The sequence below is a fragment of the Furipterus horrens genome, unplaced genomic scaffold, assembly GCF_987537825.1.
Source record: "Furipterus horrens unplaced genomic scaffold, mFurHor1.1.pri manual_scaffold_5, whole genome shotgun sequence".
Taxonomy (NCBI): domain Eukaryota; kingdom Metazoa; phylum Chordata; class Mammalia; order Chiroptera; family Furipteridae; genus Furipterus; species Furipterus horrens.
Window position 1 is genome coordinate 122200322 of NW_028327175.1, and position 22710 is coordinate 122223031.

The 22710-nt window shown below is 46.0% G+C and overlaps 1 protein-coding gene across 5 annotated transcripts in view; it reads left to right on the forward strand.

Annotated features, from left to right (window-relative positions):
• SRCAP (Snf2 related CREBBP activator protein) overlaps window positions 1–22660 on the forward strand; it is a 37224-nt gene extending 14564 nt beyond the window's left edge. For 4 of the 5 annotated variants that reach the window (XM_090277617.1, XM_090277620.1, XM_090277619.1 and 1 more), the window contains exons 17-34: window positions 27–163; window positions 260–446; window positions 4670–4839; window positions 5186–5451; window positions 5667–5954; window positions 6452–6616; window positions 6868–7053; window positions 7268–7534; window positions 7873–9326; window positions 12452–12717; window positions 12856–13058; window positions 14692–14861; window positions 15020–15216; window positions 15315–15429; window positions 15621–15740; window positions 19076–19270; window positions 19420–19503; window positions 19612–22660. In XM_090277617.1, coding sequence (XP_090133743.1) covers window positions 27–163; window positions 260–446; window positions 4670–4839; window positions 5186–5451; window positions 5667–5954; window positions 6452–6616; window positions 6868–7053; window positions 7268–7534; window positions 7873–9326; window positions 12452–12717; window positions 12856–13058; window positions 14692–14861; window positions 15020–15216; window positions 15315–15429; window positions 15621–15740; window positions 19076–19270; window positions 19420–19503; window positions 19612–22245 — 7104 coding nt within the window. In that variant the 3' untranslated portion in view covers window positions 22246–22660. The remainder of the gene's footprint in view (window positions 1–26; window positions 164–259; window positions 447–4669; window positions 4840–5185; window positions 5452–5666; window positions 5955–6451; window positions 6617–6867; window positions 7054–7267; window positions 7535–7872; window positions 9327–12451; window positions 12718–12855; window positions 13059–14691; window positions 14862–15019; window positions 15217–15314; window positions 15430–15620; window positions 15741–19075; window positions 19271–19419; window positions 19504–19611) is intronic. The other variant, XM_090277621.1, reaches the window with a different exon arrangement.
• The last annotated feature ends 50 nt before the right edge of the window (window positions 22661–22710 follow it).

Sequence of the window (22710 nt, forward strand, 5' to 3'; positions counted from 1 at the left end):
TCAGCCTCTTGATTATTTGCATTTAGGTTTTGCGGCCTTTTTTGCTGCGCCGAGTTAAGGTGGATGTTGAGAAGCAGATGCCTAAGAAGTATGAGCATGTTATCCGCTGCCGGCTCTCCAAGCGCCAACGCTGTCTCTATGATGACTTTATGGCCCAGACCACGTAAGGAAGGACTGAGGGTGGGCCCTGGGATTCTAGATTGAAGCAGAGGTCCGAGGTGCAAGTCAGGATACCCCATTTATTTTTCTTTTCTCTCAGAACTAAGGAGACACTAGCCACTGGCCATTTCATGAGTGTCATCAACATTTTGATGCAGTTACGAAAAGTCTGCAACCACCCAAACCTGTTTGACCCTCGACCTGTTACTTCCCCCTTCATCACCCCAGGCATATGCTTCAGCACCGCCTCTCTGGTCCTCAACGCCACTGATATCCATCCCCTCCAGGTAAGTAGTTCACCTCCAAGGTTATTGGCCCTACCCCAAACCTTTACTTCTTTTCTTTAGATCTTTTGTATCCTTCCTTCTATCATCTCAGCATTATTCCCTTAGTTTCTTTGTTTTTTAACTGTGTGACCTTGGGCAAGCTAATTATTAACCTGTAACCCTATTGCTTGCCTTTCAGCATAGGGATTATGTGGCCTATTCTGCAGTAGGTCTGTGAGAATCGTGTTAAATCTTTTTGAAAGAGCCTGGCATGTTAATAATACTTAACTATTATTTTTGTTTTTCTACTTCTTCCCTCTTTTTGACTTATTTCCTATCCCCCTCCCCATTTTTGTTTTTATTGTGGTAAAATACATAACAAATTTTAATGTTTCAACCATTTTAAGCTTATGATTCAGAGGCATTAAGTATATTCATGTTGTATAAAACAATTACCAACCACCACCATCCATCTTCAGAACTTATCTTTCCAAACTGAAACTCTGTACCCATGAAATATTAGCTCCCCATTCTTTCCCTTCTCCCCACTCTTGGCAGCCACAAATCTACTTTTGGTCTATAAATTTGAGTACTCTAGCCCTGGCTGGTGTGGCTCAGTGGATTGAATGTGGATCTGGAAACTGAAAGCTCACTGGTTCGATTCCCAGTCAGGACATGTGCCTATGTTGTGGGCTTGGGTCCCCTGTTGGGGGTGAGGCATTTGGTAGATATATCTCTCACACATTGATATTTCTCTCCCTCGCGTTCTCTAAAAATAAATAAATAAAATCTTTAAAAAATATTTGAGTACTCTCGGTACTTCCTGTAAGTGGAATCATACAGTATTTGTCTTTTTGCGAGTAGCTTATTTCATTTATCAGGATATCTTTTAAGTTTCATTCATGTAACATTTGTCAGAATTTCCTTTAAGGTTGGGTGATATTTATTTATTTATTTATATATACATATACATATCACATTTATTTATCCATTCATCTATCAATGGACACTGGGTTGCTTCCCCCTTTTGGCTATTTTGAATAATGATTTTATGAATATAGGTATACAAATACCTGTTCAAGTCCCTGCTTTCAGTTTTCTCTTTTAAAAAAAATTTAATAAATGTATTGGGGTGACATTGGTCAATAAAATTAAATAGGTTTTAAGTGTACAATTCTATACTGTGTCATCTATATATTGAACTGTGTGTTCTCCCCCCAAAGTCAGGTCTGGTTCTGCCACACTCTATACCCTTTTCTACCTCTCCCCCACCTCACCCCTTTCCCTCTAGTACCCTCCATACTGTTGTCTGTGTCTCAGTTTTTGTTTGTCATTTGTTGCTTTTCAGTTTTATATCCCATGTATGAATAAAACACTGGATTGGCCAAAAAGTCCGTATGGGTTTTTCGGTAAAATAAAAGACACATTTTTCATTTTCACCAATAATTATTCATTTGGATATTTTGAGTATGTTGGCTATTTCCCGCTGTTGGCTTCTATTGGGTTGAGGCCAGGGGTGATGCTAAACATTTTCCAATACATAAGACAGCCCCATAGCAAAGAATTATTTGGTCAAAATGTCAATAGTCCTGGCTGCTGTGGCTCAGTGGATTGAGCGTTGGCCTGCAAGCCAAGTGTCACTGGTTCGATTCCCGGTCAAGGCCCATTACTGTGTTGCACGTCAGGTTTCCAGTTGGGGGCGCAAGTGAGAGGCAACCACACAGTGATGTTTCTCTCCCTCTCTTTCTCCTTTTCCTTCTCTCTAAAAATAAATAAGTAAAATAAACAAATATTTTTTTTTAAATGTCAATAGTACGAAGAAACTTTGCAAACTATTTTGACACGTTTGATCAGTCACAGCACCTTCTCCATACACTGAATAAATCTTATTTTGTGTTGCAGTTGTTTTTACCTTTCTTGAAATAATAAAGCATGACACACTGAAAACATTGTGTATTTTCTTCCATCTTCAATATTAAAATTGCACAAAAACTTGCCAATTTTGATAAATTTTGTTGAAATGCATGCTGATATGACACCTTTCACAATACAATCTTAACAAAATTGTTTTGAATGATAGAAAAAACTAAATGAACTTTTTGGCCAACCCAGTAGTTCCTGACTTTCATTTCTCTTTTGGATATACAGTCATGCTCTGCTTAATGATGGGGATATGTTAAGAGAAGTGTGTATTTAGATGATTTCATCATTGTGCGAACATCGCAGAACATAGTTATGCAAATTTTAATGGTGGAACCTACTACACACCTATGCTATGTGGTGTAGCATATTGCTCCTAGGTTGTGAGTCTGAAGAGCATACTAGACTGAATACTGTAGGCAGTAGTAACAAAATGGTGAGTATTTGTCTAACTGTAGAAAATGTACAGTAAAAATATGGCATAAAAGTTAAAAACGTTACACCTGTATAAGGCAGTTACTATGAATGTGGCTTGTAGGACTGGAAGTTGTGAGTGGTGAGTCAATGTGAAGGTATAGGATGTTACTGTACACATTAAATTTATAAAAGAACACAAGATAAAGTGAAACACAAGAGAATGATAACATCAAGAGACATGGTAAACATGAGATGCATGAGGCTGCTTGCTGGCCTAACCCAGCATACTATTTCATAGCAAACCTTTTTATTTATTTTAATTTTTAAAGATTTTATTTATTTTTAGAGAGAGGGTAAGGAGGGAGGGAGGGAGAGAGCGAAAGAGGGAGAGAGCGAAAGAGGGAGAGAAACATCAATGTGTGGTTGCCTCTCACATACCCCTAACTGGGGACCTGGCCCATAACCCAGGCATGTGCTCTGACTGGGAATCTAACCAACGACCCTTTGGTTCACAGGCCGGCACTTAATCCACTGAGCCACACAAGCCCAGGGCCACAAACTTTTTCTAAATAAATAGAAAAAGTATAATCTAAAGTAACAAAGTATAGTGTGGTAGGTACATAAACTTATAGTTACTTATTATCATTATTAAATATGTATTATATGTAATTATTGCCCTGGCTGGTTTAGCTCAGTGGATTGAGCGTCGGCCTGCGAGCTAAGTGTCGCTGGTTCGATCTTCCAGTCAGGGCACATCAGAGAAGGAAAACTCTGACTCCAAAAAACCTCCGCTGCCTTGCGGCATACCTCTTCAGGGGAAAGGCTAAGGGAGTAAACCCCGACAGAAAATCCGGAGCCGGAGTCCCTAAGGCGGTTTGACGTTGTAGTCAACACCGGCAACTCCTGCGGCGCACCTGAACCCAAGCTGTATTGACTCCGTCTTTCCCTTGGACCCTTCAGCTGCGAAGAGAGGGGGGGTCTGCTGCATGGGCAACAGCAGACCCTCCATATTACCCTGCCCAGGCTCTGTAGCTTCAGCGTCATCACAAGATGTCGATTCAACACGGGAGGAGACAGATACCATGTCACTCCCGAGTCGGACTGCACAGCCATTCTCGGCGGTGCAGATAGACTCTTGGGAAGCTACACCATCGTCTCTCGAGACGGACGGCTGCCGACAATATGTAATTATATGTGTTATAGTTTTATGTGACTTGTAGCACAGGAGGTTTGTTTCCACAAGCGTTACCATAAACACATAATAAGTTGTACTGCAATATTAGGACGGCTAGATGTCACCAGACAGTGGGAATTTTTCAGCTCCATTATAATCTTAAAGGACCACCATCATGTATGCAGTCCTTCATTAACCGAAATGTCGTCATGTCATCCAGAAATGGAATTGCTGGATCATACAGTAATTAGTAATACTATTTTTAATTTTTTAGTCTTTTGAGGAACCGCCATACTGTTTTCCATAGCAACTGCCAACCCTGTTACGTCTTTTTTTTAAGTACTATAAATGGATGTGAGGTATATCTTGTGATTTCAATTTGTATTTTCCTAATGACGTTGAGCATCTTTTCATGTGCTTATTGTATATTTCCTTTGGAGAAATATTTGTTAAAGGGCTTTGCTGATGTTTTAATTGGGTTGTTTGTGTTTTTGTTATTGAGTTGTAGGAATTCTTTTTATATTCTAGATATAACTGCTTATGACATACGTGATTTGCAAATATTTTGTCCCATTCTAAGGGATGCCTTTTCACTCTCTTGTTAGTGTCCTTTGATGCATTTCAATTTGTCAAAAAAAAAATTGGGTTATCTGTGCTTTTGGTGCCATAACCAAGAAATTATTGCCACATTGGTCCCTTTGACACCATGCTTTTGTGTTCCTTCTTGTGCCAGCGTATAGACATGGGTCGTTTTGATCTTATTGGCTTGGAGGGTCGAGTCTCTAGATATGAGGCTGACACATTTCTACCCCGGCACCGCCTATCCCGTCGGGTACTGCTAGAGGTGGCAACTGCTCCTGACCCCCCACCCCGGCCCAAGCCAGTCAAGATGAAGGTCAACAGGTACCAAGGCTGAAGATTAAGGGAATAGATTCCTACAAAAAGTGACTACAGCTGGCTGGGGGGATTGGGATGGAAAGGAAAGGGTTGCAGCTTAGGGCTAGAATGTATATCTGGGATGGATTCAAAATACTGTGAAGGAGGGATTAGGGGAGAAAATAACTAGAAGAGGGTCCTGGGAGGGGCCCTTGTATTTATTGTTGATTTCTTCCCCTCCTTTCCCTGCTTGGTGCTTTTTGGTTATCAGATTTTTTTCCCTCGTCCACCTTTGGGTCTTCTCTTTGTTCTTTTCTTTTCTTAGTCCTTATTCTCTCTCTTTACCTATTCACCCCCTTGTTTTTCCTCATAGGATGCTGCAGCCAGTGCCCAAGCAAGAAGGCCGGACAGTGGTGGTAGTGAACAGCCCACGGACCCTTCTGGGTCCTGTCCCAGTCCGACCCCCTCCAGGCCCTGAGCTCCCAACTCCACCCACCCCTGGCCCAACCCCTTCAGTGCTGCCAGCACCACTGATGGTGTCAGCGTCACCTGCTGGACCCCCACTTATTTCAGCATCCCGGCCTCCTGGCCCTGTGTTGTTGCCCCCACTACAGCCAAATAGTGGGCCTCTCCCCCAGGGTGAGTTGCAAGGAAGGCAGATGTTGGGTTGGAGAGTACTTCATATGTATTGGTCAGACTGGGGATGAAGTAATGAAATTAGAGTGCGTGAGAAGTTGGGTTAGAGATGGGTGTGGTGTTTGTTGGGCTGGAAAGGATTATGTTTGGAGGCTGCTGGGAACTGGCTATGGCTGTGGTCAGGGTATATCTGATGGATGTTTGCTTTGTGTCTACAGTGTTGCCTTCCCCTTTGGGGGTCCTGAGTGGGACCTCACAGCCTCTCACACCAACCCTATCCCTGAAGCCCGCCCCACCTGCCCCTGTTCGCCTGAGTCCTGCCCCACCCCCAGGCTCATCTAGCCTGTTGAAGCCCCTGACAGTGCCACCAGGCTACACCTTCCCTTCTGCTGCTGCTACCACCACTTCTACCACAACAGCTACTGTTCCCACCACTGCAATACCGGCTCCTACTCCAACACCACAGCGCCTCATCCTATCTCCTGATATGCAAGCTCGCTTGCCATGTAAGTTCCCAGGGCTCTGAGGGTGAGGGATTTTAGATGGGAGGAAGTCCTATATGCCCTGATGCTGGAGAAGAAAAGCTCAGAAACATGATAAGAGTGTCAAATATAGGTAACTAACATTTATTAGGTATTTTGGCAGACATTGACAACTTAATCAAATAAGAGCCCTCAAGGAGTTCCCAATCTAGTGGAGATAACACCTAAGTCTAGTGGTAGAAAGTCATTTTCGGTGAAAGGGCAGCATAGGGGAGGGGGTGGTGATTACCTCAGCATGGTGGATGGCTAGTGGAGGATGTAAAGGAGATTGTTAAGCAAATAAGTGGGATTGGAAGGAATAAATGTCAGAAGTTCAGACTAGTTGAAAGCTGAGCTTGTTAGAATATGGTAAGTGGAGGGGAAGGGTTGGAGGGACTGAGACGTGTGCCTCCCGAGGGTCTACAAAGTGGCATTGAGCAGAGTGAGCCCTGTATACATTAAGCCCCTTCTTTTATTCATAGCAGGTGAAGTGGTCAGCATCGGCCAGTTGGCCTCACTAGCACAACGTCCAGTGGCTAGTGCAGGGGGCAGCAAACCTCTCACCTTCCAAATCCAGGGCAACAAGCTGACTTTGACTGGTGCCCAGGTGCGCCAGCTTGCCGTGGGGCAGCCCCGCCCGCTGCAAAGTAGGTAAAACCCACCCCCTGTCCTGCCTTTTTTCCTCTTTTTCCTTGTCCTCTTGCTTTTCATGGCTTTCTAAAAATATCAGCCTATGTTTCTTTCTCTAGTATGGGGGGGGGGGCAAGGGGAATTATTGGAGGAAGTTTCTGATAAAGATGAAGTTATCTCCTGTGTTCTTTCTCCTCATGCCCTGCTTCTCTGCCTCCCTCCGGCTGATAGCTGCTTTTCTTTCTCTTTCTCTCTTCCCTTAACCCAGGGAATGTGGTGCACCTGGTGTCAGCAGGGGGGCAGCACCACCTCATCAGCCAGCCTGCCCATGTGGCCCTCATCCAGGCCGTGGCCCCGACCCCTGGCCCCACCCCTGTTTCTGTGCTGCCTTCTTCGACCCCCAACACCACCCCTGTCCCCACTGGCCTCAGCCTTCCGCTTGCTGCTAACCAGGGTGAGGCTCCTGGCCTTCCTACTTAGCTTTTGCAGGCCTTGGTCCTTCTAGGCATTCCCTGGGCTACTGTCTGTCCAACCTTCCCTCAGTATTGTTTTTCCTCGCCAGTATCTCCAGTATCTGTCTGCTTCCCTCTTCTGCCCTTGAACTTCTTCCATCCTTTGGGTTTCTTGTTTCTTTTCTACCTTCTCCTCAATGTAGCTTCCTCTTGCAGTGCCACCAACCATGGTGAATAATACAGGCGTGGTGAAGATTGTAGTGAGACAGGCCCCACGGGATGGACTGACTCCTGTTCCTCCGTTGGCCCCAGCACCCCGGCCTCCGAGCTCTGGGCTTCCAGCTGTATTGACTTCACGCCCCACAGTAACCCCTGGCCGGCTACCCCCACCTACACTGGGTAATGCCCGGGCTTCCGTACCCACATCCAGTCTGGTGAGACCCCTTCTCAAGCTGGTCCACAGTCCTCCGCCTGAAGTCAGTGGTGAGTCCAGGTGGCTGAGGTCAGAAATTTTTTGACAGGAATGGAGAAGATTGACCCCGAGGGTTTCTTAAGTCACAACAGATCCCTCCATCATCCAGCATACTGACTTGCTGTGCAGTGGGCTCCAGAACTGGGCTGTTGAGCCCTTGCCTAATTATTGGAACTTTGGAGGGAAAGGCAATATTAAGTTATCAGATTCCTTGAATCTTTGACCTCATGGTGTGGGAGTCAAGGTTTTCTGAGAAATAGGTGAAGCTGGGGGTTAAGGGAAGGGGTGGGACAGGGTAATAAAAGGAGCAAGAAGAATTCTGGGACTAACTCATCCTCTGTCTCCACAGCTTCAGCACCAGGACCTGCTCCCTTGACCATCTCTTCTTCCCTTCCTATGCCATCCTCACTCCCTGGGCCAGCCTCTTCTCCAATGCCAGTTCCCAACTCCTCTCCGCTTGCTAGTCCTGTGTCCTCTACAGTCTCTGTTCCAGTGTCATCTTCACTCCCCACCTCTGCCTCCACCACACTTTCTGCCCCAGCCTCAGCTCCACTCACTGTTCCCATCTCAGCCCCCTTACCCATTTCGGCTTCAGGCCCAGCTATGTTGACCAATGTGACTCCAGCACTGGCACCTATTGTCTCAGCGACTCCTGGACCTCCTTTGGCACCAGCTGGGGCTTCGCCGTCAGTGTCAGCCTTGACTCTCGGTTTGGCCACAACTTCATCCCCGTCTCCATCTCAGGCACCTGGTCACCCTCTGTTGTTGGCTCCAGCCTCTTCACATGTTCCAGGGTTGAACTCAGCTGTGGCCCCAGCATGTCCACCTGTTCTGGTGCCAGCTTCTGCTCTGGCTAATTCTTTTCCAACAGCACCAAATCCAGTTCCAGCTCAGGCTTCCCTTCTGGCTCCAGCACCTTCTGCATCTCAGGCTCTAGCCACATCTTTGGCTCCCATGGCGGCTCCACAGACAGCAGTCCTGGCTCCTCCAGCTCCTTCTCTGGATCCTCTTCCAGTCCTGGCTCCATCGCAGACTCCAGTTTCAGTTCTGGGTTCATCATCTACTCCAGGAACTCCTTTAACCTCAGCTTCTTCACTGGTGCCAGTCCCAACTCCTGTGTTGGCTCCATCATCAACTCAGACCATGGTATCAACCCCGGTTCCATCACTTCTCCCAAGCCCGGCTTCTACACAGGCACTGGCCTTAGCCCCAGCTTTAGCATCTCCTCTTGGCGGCTCATCTTCATCTCAGACACACTCTTTGGGAACAGGGAATCCCCAGAGGCCCTTTCCAGCTCAGACATTGTCATTGACTCCAGCATCATCCTTAGTACCAGCTCCAGCCCAGACACTGCCTTTGGCACCAGGACCACCACTGGGTCCAACTCAGATGCTGTCTCTGGCTCCAGCGCCCTCTCTGGCTCCTGCTTCTTCAGTGGGCCTCACCCCAGCTCACACTCTGACTTTGGCTCCAGTATCGTCATCAGCTTCACTCTTGGCCCCAGCTTCAGTGCAGACACTGACCTTGAGCCCTGCCCCAGTTCCAGTGCCCGCTTTGGGCCCAACCACTGCTCAGACTTTGGCACTGGCCCCAGCTTCCCAGGCATCCTCACTTGTGGTTTCTGCATCTGGTGCCGCTCCCTTGCCAGTCACCATGTTATCCCGGCTGCCTGTTTCCAAGGAAGAGCCTGAGACACTGACATTGCGCTCTGGTCCCCCCAGCCCTCCCTCCACTGCTACCTCGTTCAGTGGTCCCCGGCCTCGACGTCAGCCCCCACCACCACCTCGTTCCCCTTTCTATCTGGTAAGTTTTGCTGCCTCAAAGGAGAGGGAATGGGAAATTGAGTTTCTTTGGAATGTTGGTAGAATGAATGAAACAGACTAATGTCATTGGTAAACTATAAATCCTAGTTTTGTGGACCAGTACTTGCGTGCCATTGGACAAGTCCCTTCTCTTCCCTGAGCCTGTGCTCTTACCTGTAAAATGTGAAAAATAATCTGTGTTCTACTTTTCTCATAGGTCTTTGTGCCAGACCTAATGTGTTTTTTTTTTTTTCTTCTTGTTGCTAATGTACTTTTAAAACTATTATTCACTGACATGTTGAAGGCTGCCTTGTTATTATTGGTCTCTTTTTGCTTAATCTTTTGAATTAGTGTTGGCATCTAATTGCCCCATTTTACAAATGAAGAAAGTAGCGTTAAATGATATCATAAATGTTACACAGCTTTTGAGAACAGAGATATGCTGACTACATTGTTTTCTCCTCTTCCCCACAAGAGGCAGCCCTTAGAGACAGGAAGATTTTTACTTTCCTCGGTTGCTGAAACCATTACCATCATTAAGTATTTGAACTCCTAGGGGAAGGGTGACATCATGGAATGCAGTTCCCTAAAAATCATCATCTGACTTGGATGGCCAATTCTTAGTTTTTTTATCTCCAAAGAACTCTTCCCTGTCTCTTCATTAGCTTTCTGGTAGCAATTGTTTTTCTGTCATAAATTGTTCTGTATGCGTTTGGCTAAATTAAACTTACAGCTCAGATTCAAGTAAATTACCTAGGAACAAGTTAGAAGAAAGATCTAGCAAGTCCCTCTGGGCCTTATCTTTTTCTCATCTTACAGAGCTGTTGCTTATTCTCCGCCTCATGCTCAGTCTCCTACCCTCCATCAGTGACATTTAACTCTACCTTTTGTCTTCCTGATACTACTTAAGTTGATTTGGTTTATTGGAAGTAGAAGAGAACCTAGATCCTAGCCCAAGTGTGGCAACTCATGGTGTATGGTAAATTTTGGTTGCTTTGCAAGTAGAGAGCAGCTTTTTGACACTATTTTTTCCTTAAACAATTTGAGATATAAATCACATACCATACAATTAACCCACTTAAAGTATACAATGCAGTGTCTTTTACTACATTCACAGAGTTGTGCCGCCATTGACACAACCATACTTCAGAACATTTTCGTGGCCCTAAAGAGAAAATTTCAACCCTTTGCCGCCATCCCCTAACCCAGTGGTTCTCAACCTTCCTAATGCCACGACCCTTTAATACAGTTCCTCATGTTGTGGTGACCCCCAACCATAACTAAAACATAGTATTTAATCACAAAAACAATATGTAATTATATATGTGTTTTCCAATGGTCTTAGGTGACCCCTGTGAAAGGGTCGTTCAACCCCCAAAGGGGTCGCGACCTACAGGTTGAGAACCACTGCCCTAACTCCTCCATCCCTCTTAGCTTTAGGTAACTACTAATCTATTTTCTGTCTATAGATTTGCTTATGGAGTCAATATATTGTCTTTTGTGACTATAGCTTCTTTCACTTAGTTTAATGTTTTTTGAGGTTCATTCATGTTATAGCATATATCAGTACTTCATTTCTTTTTATTGTTTAATATTTTGTTTTATGGATATACCACATTTTCTGCATTCATCGGTTGATGGGGACATTTGAAATATTTCTGCTTGTTGGCTATTTTGAATAATGCAGCTATGAACATAAGATTTTGTATCTTTTCATGTTTTCAGTTATGTTATATTGGTTGTATACCTAGGTATGGAATACTGGGCGATATGGTAACTATATTTAACTGTTTAAAGAACTGCCAAGCTGTTTTCCAATGTAGCTGTACCATTTTACATTACCACCAGCAGTGTGTAAGGGTGGTTCCAGGATCCCTACATCTTTGCCAACACTTAACTGTCATTTGTCTTTTTGATTACATTCTAGTGTGTATGAAGTAGTATCTTATGGTTTTGATTTACATTTTCATGATGGCTGATGATGTTGAGCATCTTTTATCTTTTAAGTGGTTGTTGGCCATTTGTGTATCTTTGAAGAAATGTCTCTTTGGATTCATTTTTATTATTGAGTTGCAAGAGTCCTTTATATATTCTGGATACAAGTCCCTTTTCAGATAGATGATTTACAAGTATTTTCTTCTTTGCTACTACTTTTTGAGAGCTTGCCTGTATTGATTTTTCCCTGTGCTAGAATGCTTTCCTTTCTCACTTAGATTACAGGGAGCCAAGAGAACAAGCTGAAGGTAGCAATCAAGAAGGGAGATTTGGGACACTGCTTTTTTTTTTTTTTTTTTTTTAGGACCATTTCCTGGGATCCATTCTATTCACAGACATTACTGAGAGCCTACTTTGTGTCAGATACTGAGCTGGATCCTGGGTGCATATAGTGAACAAGATCAAATATGGTTTATGTTATGTGGGGCTTACAGCTTAGTGGGTAAAAGATATTAATTAAAGTATCCCCTTTCTCTGCATACAAAGTAAAACTATAAGTACAATAGTGCTGAAAAGGAAAGGAAGGAAAAGTAGTCGTTTTTTAGCCTGTGAAACTAGAAGCACAGAGATGGGAAAGGATTGGGTCAAAGTCATACAGATATCCTGTCTGCCAGGGCACTCCCCTTTTCTCTCTTAGGATGATGATGCCTACCTGTTTGGTTGCTGTTCCCATTCCACTGCATTCCAGTCTGGCCCTTGCAAAAACTTGCTGTGGATTTGCTTAGCCTCTTGGTATCCTGGTCAGATATTTGTTTTGGATTTATTGCAAGAAGATAGGTTAACTTGCAAGTTCTGCAGTTAAGGGTTATATAGGAAAATTCCCACAATTGATGGAATGTGGATATTAAATTAGAATATTCAAGTAATCTACCTGGGTAGTATACGAGGAAAGATCGGTTTTCTCTTGCAGAGAAGTTGTATCACTTAAACACTTGTGAAAGGCATAATTCCCTTTATTGATGACTTGGGAAACTTAAAAGCATAGTGTATTTTCAAGTTTTATCGTTTTCATAGATTATTTTTAATTGTGGGAGGAACTGTCAAGTTTTCTATGATGACACTCATTACTTTTTCTGTGTGTGTATGTGTGTTTTTGTTTTTGTTTTTGTTTTTGTTTTCTCTTATCTGTAGGAATGTCTAGAGGAAAAGCGGAAACGACAGCGGTCTGAACGCCTGGAACGGATTTTCCAACTTAGTGAGGCTCATGGGGCCCTGGCACCCATGTATGGGACTGAAGTCCTGGATTTCTGTACCCTGCCCCAACCTGTTGCCAGCCCAGTCGGCCCTCGTTCTCCTTGCCCCAGCCACCCAACCTTTTGGACTTATACTGAGGCTGCCCGCCGGGCTGTACTGTTTCCTCAGCAACGACTAGACCAGCTGTCTGAAATCATTGAGAGGTTGGCAGGGCTAAGTGTTATGGGAAGAGGGTCTTGGGGCCTCTGAGTGGATTTAGTGGGTAGGGCTGTTGAAGGTGTTAACTTCTGGGACCCTTCAGAGTTCCATCTTTTATACTGCTTGCCTTCTTCCTTTTGCAGGTTCATCTTTGTCATGCCTCCTGTGGAGGCACCTCCCCCTTCCCTGCATGCCTGCCACCCGCCTCCTTGGCTGGCCCCACGTCAGGCAGCCTTCCAGGAGCAGTTGGCCTGTGAGCTCTGGCCCCGGGCTCGTCCTTTGCACCGTATTGTGTGTAACATGCGCACCCAGTTCCCTGACTTGAGGCTCATCCAGTATGATTGCGGTGAGTTCATTGGCCAATGAGGGTGCCTTGACCTCTTTCCCTGTGTTAGTAGCAAGACTGTTACATCAGAGGGATGCTCTACATAAGGTCTCTGTAGATTTTCATTAAACAGACAGTTTTTTAAGGTTACACTTAGGGTAAGATGGAGAATTGTAGGCCTTGTGATGGATTCTCAGCATTTGTGAATTTGGTTTTGGTGAAAGTTGAAAATGTGCGCTAACTCATTTATTCGTTCAGTGGTTATTTTGTGAACATCTCTTTTGCTAATCATATGGGATATGATGGCAAATGAGGTGGCACAGCATAGTTTTAAGATTTGTGTGTAAAGGTGTAGTGGTGCAAGACTGTACAGTAAATTTTGTTTTTTGAAAAGACCAGAATCCTTATCTTTTGATTAGAATCTTATTGGTTAGAATGCATTTGGCTGTAAGTAACAAAACTAGCAGTGGTTTAAACCACCAGAACATTTATTTACGTAATGAGAAATTTAGAGAATAGTGGTGTGTGGCTGGTTTAGCAGCTTAATGGTGTCTTCATGGACCAGGACCTTTTAGTCTTTCTACTTTGCTTTCTACTGTCCTCAGCTATATCGTTTTATTCTCATGCTTACTTCTTCATGGTTTTAAGATGACTGCCATAACTGCTGCGAGCAAACCAAATGCTCTTTAACTTCTGGGGTTGGGTTGGGGCTTGCCTTTCCTGGGATCAAGGGATCTTTGCCAGGTATCCACAGTGTTATTCAGGTTCTAGTAACCAAGAATGTCTTTTTTTTTTTTTTTTAAGGTTTTATTTATTTGTTTTTACAGAGGGGGGATGGGAGAGAGGGAGAGGAACATCAGTGTGTGGTTGCCTCTCGCGCACCCCACCTGGATACCTGGCATACAACCAAGGCATAAGCCCCAACCGGGAATCGAACCGGTGACACTTGGTTCACAGGCTGGCACTCAATCCACTGAGCCACGGCAGCCAGGGTCCAAGAATGTCTTGAACAGCAGTGAATACTTTCTGCCACAACACTGTACAGATATTTCTAAAGTAACATGTTTTTGGAGGTTTTCTAAATGTCTTAGAATATTAGAAAATCAGAATTTTTATTAATATGTGCTCAGTACATATTTAGTAAAAATAATTTTACAACACTTGAAATCATTCAGAATTGATGAATTGAAAGTCTTCTTAGTGTTTCAGATTGACTTATAAGGAATGTTATAGAAGTTAATTCTGTGTTTGATGGGAGGTTGAACTAGATCCTAATCTCCTGCCTCTATGGTTCTCATCTCAATGACCTTCAATCCTTGTCTATAAACAATGGCATCAGTAGATTTGTTGATGTTTATTCTGCGAATCTCTCCTTTGTTTCAGCTGGTATAATTCATTGTAGTACTTGCTCATAACACTATTGTGGCTTCCTTTTTTCACCATGGGGGTCTGTATTACCCTATCCCTAGTTAGACTAGAGAAGTTAGATCCAAGAGAGGAGCAGGCTGAATAGGGGAGCCCTTAAAATTAGCCTCAGCTAATTGAAATCCCGGCCTAAAATTTTGGTTATCTTTCAACTGTACCCTTCCAGTGCTAAGTGTTCTCCCCATTCCAGTTTATAGCTAGTTCCCTGTACCCCTTTGTATCTCTTCAGGAAAGTTGCAGACATTGGCAGTGCTGTTGCGACAGCTCAAGGTGGAGGGCCACCGGGTGCTCATATTCACTCAGATGACCCGAATGCTGGATGTACTGGAACAGTTTCTCACCTACCATGGCCACCTCTACTTGCGTCTGGATGGGTCTACTAGAGTTGAACAGAGACAGGTAATTCAGGCATTGCATGCCTTAGGGACTCACCTTAGCTTCTGTCTCCTTTTTCCAAGCCTTGGGGTCCCAGAAGGGGCCTCACTAAGCCTTGGGTCTATTTTTTGGGATATCTCCCAATGCTATCTTTTTCCACCCCCTACCCACTTTCCCTATAGGCCTTGATGGAACGATTCAATGCAGACAAACGCATATTCTGCTTCATCCTTTCAACTCGGAGTGGGGGTGTGGGCGTGAACCTGACAGGAGCAGACACCGTTGTTTTTTATGACAGCGACTGGAATCCTACCATGGATGCTCAGGCCCAGGATCGCTGTCACCGAATTGGCCAGACCCGAGATGTTCACATCTATAGGTATTGCCTGGTCTCCCCTTACCTTGCTTTCCCTTTGCTGATAGGGTTTTATTGATGTATTTGGCTGTTTACACACATGGCTTTCATCACTTCTCTAGGCTTATCAGTGAACGGACAGTGGAGGAGAACATTCTAAAAAAAGCAAATCAGAAGAGAATGTTGGGAGACATGGCTATTGAGGGAGGCAACTTTACCACAGCCTATTTTAAACAGGTACTACTGTCTTCCAGCCTATGAAGGAGAGAACTGCTATGCCTGAGCAGTTACTTCTGCTTATGAAAGAGGATGATGCTTTGACCTCTGCAGACCTGCCTCTTCAACCAGTGTCACCTCTGATACTTAGCTGCAGATCTAGGACCAGCATTTCGTTGGTTCTGACACTTTTCCTTTTGTCCTTTTCAAAGCAGACCATCCGAGAACTATTCGATATGCCCCTGGAGGAGCCATCTGGCTTATCTGTGGCCTCTGCCCCTGAAGAGGAGGAAGAGACTGTGGCCAGCAAGCAGACACACATCCTGGAGCAGGTGACAAAAGGAGGCAATCCATAGAGGAGGGTTAATGGTTACAGTGTGTGTTGTCTTTCGGTCTGTTGAACTTGTTTATGCTGCTTCCCAGATTACAGTTGGCCTTTGGTAGTTGTCAGTAGATTGCTTATTGATTCATGTGATTTCATAGAAAAAAGACAAGATTTGAAGTTTTTATTTCTAATTTTGAATTCCAGCAATACTTCTTTATTTTATTTTTCTTTTTTTATAAAGTGTTCTTTCTAGCAGTGCTTCTTAATATTTGTATTTGTTAAGCCAAGTCTGTTTAATCTTCCGAACCTTAATTTCCACTCTTTTGAAATGCTAATGAGAAGGAAGTAACTGAGGTTAAACGGCATAGTGGACTAGGAAATGCTTTGTACATGGTGTAGAATTCTTGTTTTCCAAACATTGATGCCCAATCAAATCACTTGGAAAGCTTTTTTTTTTTAAATATGCTTTATTGATTATGCTGTTACAGTTGTCCCAATTTCCCTTTGTTCCCCTCCACCCAGTGACCACCCTCCCTCCAGTTGCTGCCCCCCCCTTAGTCCATGCACATTGGTTGTGCATATAGTTCTTCTCAACATCTTCTTATCTACTCTACTCCCTCCCACTATGCTTCTTAATTTCTGTACCATCTCCCTCCCTTTCCCAGCTTCCCCGCTCCCTGCTGACCTCCCCCCATAATGTTCCCCATACCTATAATTCTTTTTCCACTCTCGTTGCCTACTTAGTTTGCCTCTGTTTCGGTTCCCTAGCTTCTGTTGTTGGTTGTTGTGATATAGTTTTCATTTTAATGTTCATAGTTTTGATCCTTTCTCCGAAACAAGTCCCTTTAACATTTCATATAGCAGTGGTTTGGATCTGATGAACTCCTTCAGTTTTATTTTGTCCTGGAAGCACTTTCTCTGCCCTTCTATTCTGAATGACGGCTTCGCTGGATAGAGTAATCATGGTTGTAGATTTTTGCTTTTCATTACTTTGAATATTTCTTGCCAGTCCCTTCTTTCCTGCAGAGTTTCTTTTGAAAAATCATCCAAGAGTCTTATTGGGACCCCTTTGTACATAATTCTCTTCTCTCTTGCTACGTTTAAGGTTCTCTCTTTATCCTTAATTTTTGACATTTTGATTTTAATGTGTCTTGGTGTGGTCCTCCCTGGGTCGAGTTTATTTGGAACTCTCTGCTTCCTGGACCTGTAAGTCTATTTCTTTCCCCAAGTTAGGGAAGTTCTGCTTCATTCTTTTTTCACATAATTTTTCAATTTCTAGTTCTTCTTCACCTTCCGGCAACCCTATAATTCAGATGTTGGCCCGCTTATAGCTGTCCCATAGGTTTCTGAGCCTCTCTTCATTTTCCTCATTTTTCGTTTCCTCTCTCTGCACTGGTTGACTGTTCCTTCCCTATGTTCCGATTTGTTGATTTGATCCCTGGTTTTCTTTCCCTCACCACTAGTTTCATGTGTTTTCATTCTTTTCAGCAGGACTCACCTTCATTCCTTCCCCATCTTGTTTAAGATCTGCTATTAGGTCTGTAAGCATTTGTATAACCAAAGCTCTGAACTGTGCCTCAGAAAGATTTCCTATCTGCTGCTTCGTTAGATTAGATATTTGCTGTCTGGTCAGTTGCATCACCGGGATCTCTTATCATGATCTGTGCCATCCTGACAGTTTTGTGTTTACCTTTGCTTCCTGGGTGGGGCTGTCACACCTCCTACGCTATAGGAGGCAGAGCCCCATGCACTCATTACAACTGGGCGACCCTTCTCACAACACTGTGGCACTTTGTGTGGGGGTGAGGGTCTAAAATGGATTCCTGCTGTTCACTCTCCACTGAGAGACCAGGAGCCTTTTCCTCCTCCGCCACGCCCTCTGGCCCCCACAGTCTGAGGCAATGGGTATCTGCCTTCCCCGGCATTGGAATCGCGAGCTGATGGGTTTGGTCTGCAGCCAGGGGTGCTCCCCAGGCACTTCTTGTCTCCCCTTAAATGCAGGTGTCTGTGCTTATTGCCGTGCTGCTGTCAGCACAGCTTGATCTCTCCACCCCGGCTTTGCCCCTCCTACCTGTCCAGACGAGCACCACTTCTTTATAACTTCATACATTGAACTTCCATGTAGCTTTATTTTCTGGAACTTCTGGTTATTTCTGGTTTTGTGGTAGTTGTAGTCCTTTTTAGTTGTGGAGGGAGATGGAGCGTGTCTGTCTAGGCCTCCATCTTGGCCGGAAATCTGGAAAGCTTTTAAAAGGATTGATTCCTGGGCCCATCCAAAAATCTACTAAATCATTTTTAGAGGTAATGTCTGGGCATATGTATTTTTTCAGAGCTCTTCAGAAATAGGCAAATATCTAGGAACTACAGGTGTAGACTATATGGAGACGTTTTTCTATACCAAGTGCCTTCCCCTTATTGTTAGCACACTTTAGGCTACTTCCTTTATTGACTTTGTAAATCCCTGCATATCTCCAGGGAAAGATTAAATGTGGTTAGTCTGTTGTCATGAGGCATCTCAGTGCAAAAGAGAATTTTGTATTCAAAACTTTCTGCTTTTTAAAGGAGATCTGAGGTTGACTCATTCAGCAAGGAAGTTGAGTGAGAAATCACTGGAAGTTATTTCATCCTGGTGGGAGTCCTAGTCAAATCCATTCCTTCCTACATGGACTACTACATTGCTTTGGTAAATTTGGGGGCCCAGAAGAGAGTTGAGTTTTGTTATAAACCTGGTGGTTTGGTATTAACTTTTTTAAAATCTGGGCTGTGACCCAGACAATATTTGATTTATTCCACAGTCTGTCATGTTTATAACACTTCATAAATTATAAACATATAGTATGCTTAAATATAATAAATGCCTCAAGGTGGGCAGGAAAAGTGCTGTGATCTTATTTTACAGATGAAAAAACTGCTCCTTAGAAATTAACTGACTTGTCCATGAAAAAAGACAAGGGCAAAGCTAGGACTAGGACCCAGGGTTTTTGAGCCCAGGGCTTTTTTCTTTTCTTTTTTGGTGTAAACTTGGCCTCGTATTTTAGCCAGAATTAGTTCTGGCTGGGTGGTTCAGTTGGTAGGAGAGTCGTCCCATACACCTAAACGTTGCAGGTTCGGTCCCTGATCAGAGTGCATACAGGAGGCAGCCAATCGGTGTTTCTCTCACATTGATGTCTATCTCTCCCTCTTTCCCCCTCTCCCCACTCCTTTCTCTCTCTCTAAAATCAATAAACATATCCTTAGGTGAGGATTAAAAAAATTTTTTTCTGTTGCTTTTTTGGCCAGAATCAAATCATAGGATGTGGAGTTTGTTAATTCTCATGAATTTTCTCCCACGTACCCTTATAGGCATTGTGTCGGGCAGAGGATGAAGAGGATATTCGTGCGGCCACCCAGGCCAAGGCTGAACAGGTGGCTGAGCTTGCAGAATTCAACGAGAATGATGGGTTTCCTGCTGTTGAGGGAGAGGAGGCTGGTCGGCCTGGGGCTGAGGATGAGGAGATGTCCCGGGCTGAGCAGGAAATTGCTGCCCTTGTAGAACAGGTCAGTGTTGGACCCACTAATTCTCAACCTTACCTTCTACAATTCCTTCCTCTTTACTCCGTGACCCTCCTGTCTTCCCTGGTAAAAATAGGGCTGTTGGGCCCTGAGCACCAGGTCCTTACGTTTATCACCACTGCTCCTCCCCACAGCTGACTCCTATTGAGCGCTATGCTATGAAATTCCTGGAAGCCTCACTGGAGGAGGTGAGCCGAGAGGAGCTCAAGCAGGCAGAAGTGAGTAGTTCTAGAAGGTGGGGTTGCAAGCGGGAAGCTACTGCTTTCTACCCACACACCACCCTGTTTGCCTCTTTCTGACCACCCCACGGGCTTTGTTGTTGGTAGGAGCAAGTAGAAGCTGCTCGCAAGGACCTGGACCAAGCTAAGGAAGAGGTGTTCCGCCTACCCCAAGAGGAGGAGGGGCCAAGGGCTGGGGATGAAGTTTCCTGTGGGACTAGTGGAGGCAGCCACCGGCGCAGTAAGAAGGTCAAGGCTCCTGAAAGGCCAGGGACTCGAGTCAGTGAGCGTCTTCGTGGAGCCCGGGCTGAGACTCAAGGAGCAAACCACACTCCTGTCATATCCACCCATCATACCCGCAGTACCTCCACACCCTTCCGTTGCAGCCCTGCTAGGGAGCGAGTTCCCAGGCCATCACCTAGGCCTCGACTCACTCCAGCTTCAGCTCCTGCTGCAATTCCTGTCCCAGTACCTGCCCCAATCCCCATTTCAGCTCCAAATCCATTAACCATGCTTCCTGTCCACATCTCACCGTCTCCCCCACTTCCTCCACAGATTCCTCCCTCTTCTTCTGCCTGCACACCTCCTCCTGCCTGTACCCCTCCACCAGCTCATACCCCACCTCCAGCCCAAACCTCTGTCTTAACTCCTACCTCCCCTCTCTTGCTTGGTCTACCTTCTGTGCCCATCTTCCCCCCAGTCACCAACCTCCCTTTGGGCTTGGGACCTGATGCAGAGCTGTGTGCACAAGCATTAGCCTCTACAGAGTCCCTGGAGCAGGCTGATATGGCTTATTCTGAGACTTCCTCACTTACTTGTATGCCCCCTAAGGATCTATTGCCAGTTGCTGTTGAGATCCTGCCTATATCAGAGAAGAACCTTTCTCTCACCTCTTCTGCACCTAGCCCAATCCTGGAGGCTGGCAGCTTCCCCAGTGGTCAAGAGCAGGAGGTACCAGAGCCTGCTGAGGGTACCATCTTCACAGTACTGCCTGATGGTGAGGAGGTACCCATGTGTTTGAGTGAGAACAATGGGCTGATGCTCCCACCTTCAGCAGCATCTGATGGGCTATTTCACTTGCCATTGGAGGCTGACAAGAACTCAGAAGAGCTGGTGGAGGCTGGGACCCCAACATCCAGCCCGCAGAAGCCGCAGGAACTTGTTTCAGCTGAGGTTACAGCTCCATCAACCTCATCCTCAGCCACCTCCTCACCTGAGGATTCTTCGCCTGCCCGACCCCCTCGACGTCGCACCAGTGCCGATGTAGAAATTAGGGGTCAGGGAGCTGGTCGGCCTGGGCAGCCTCCAGGCCCCAAAGTGCTTCGCAAGTTGCCAGGACGGCTAGTCACTGTGGTAGAGGAAAAGGAACTGGTGAGGCGACGGCGACAGCAGCGGGGAACAGCCAGTACCCTAGTGCCTGGGGTCTCTGATACTGGTGCCAGCCCAGGAAGCCCATCTGCCCGCAGCATGTTGGGGCCAGAATCCTCACCTCCCACCAGTGGGTCCTGTGAAGCTACTCCCCCATCCACACTGCCCACCCCAACCCAGCAACCCTTCATAGCTCGCCGTTGCATTGAGCTGGGGGTGACTGGAGAGGGCAGCCCAGAGAATGGAGAAGGGGCATTGCTTGCCATCACTCCTGCTGTGAAACGTCGGAGGGGGAGGCCTCCCAAGAAGAACAGGTCTCCGGCAGATGTTGGGCGAGGGGTTGATGAGGCACCTTCATTCAGCTCTAAGGGAAAAAGCAATGGGGCTGACCCAGTCACTGGGGCTGAGACCCTAACTGTTGCAGAGCCTGTCCTAGGACCCCAGCCAATTCATAAACCCGAGTCCATCATCCTGTCACCTGTGGAGAAAAGAAGGCGTGGGCGGCCCCCTAAGGCACGCGATTTACCCATTCCTGGGACCATTTCCTCTCCAGGGGATGGCAGCTTAGAGAGCCGGACACAGCCACTCCCAGTACCACCGCCCGTGCCACCACTCCCACCACCACTTGTATCCTGTCCCATCGCTACAGTCGCCAACACTGTCACCACTTTCACCATTTCAACATCCCCACCCAAGCGAAAGCGGGGCCGACCTCCCAAGAATCCACCATCACCTCGGCCCAGCCAGCTCCCTATCTTGAACCGTGACACCTCTTCTGTCCTTGAGAGCTGTGGATTGGGGAGGCGGCAGCAACCCCAGGGCCAAGGGGAGAGTGAGGGTAGTTCCTCTGACGAGGACGGAGGCCGCCCCCTCACGCGTCTAGCCCGCTTGCGCCTTGAAGCAGAGGGAATGCGGGGACGAAAGAGTGAAGGGTCCATGATGGTGGCTGTAATTCAGGATGACCTGGATTTAGCAGATGGTGGGCCAGGCGGGTTAGAATTGACACCTCCTGTGGTCTCATTAGCTCCAAAACTGCGCTCTACCCGGCTGCGTCCAGGGTCTCTAGTTGCCCCACTGGAGACTGAGAAGGTGCCTCGAAAACGGCCAGGGGTCCCAGTTGGCAGGGGTCCTGGGCCTATGAAGCGGGGCCGCCTGCAGTCTCCAAGTCCATTGGGGCCTGAGGGTTCAGTAGAGGAGTCTGAGGCTGAAGCCTCAGGTGAGGAGGAAGAAGGAGATGGGACCCCACGCCGCCGGCCTGGCCACCGGCTTGGTGGGACGACCAACCAAGGGGACCAGCGCATTCTGCGCAGCAGTGCTCCTCCCCACCCAGCTGGCCCTACTGTTAGTCACAGAGGCCGAAAGGCCAAGACGTGAGTGGGCTGCCCCTTCCACCTAGGCTTTCCACCATGGCCCATCTCCCTCCACAACCAGGCCTGATTCTGTTAACCACTACTTGAAGTCTTTTGAGGGGGAAAGCCTCCAGGGAGACATAGGGACCTTCTCCCTTCTTTCCACCAAAGTAGGGGGTAGGCAACTGGTTGTCATGGAAATGGGGCACTTCACATATTCCCTTCCCTTCCCTTTCACCCCACATGGCTGGGCAGTGTTAGGGTGGCAAGATAGTCTCTGTCCCCACCCCCTTGTACTTGATTCCCAAGCAACCTTTCACAGCCCCCGATCCTTAGGGGAAGGTGGGGCTTATCTACAATGAGTTTTCCTCCTCTTTTTTTTTTTTTTTTTTTTTTTTTTTTTTTAAGAAGGAAAAATAATAAACTTAGTTTCTGTATGAGCATCCGCGTAAGGAGGCTTCTGATTTTCTGGTCTGGTGGAGGGTTGGGT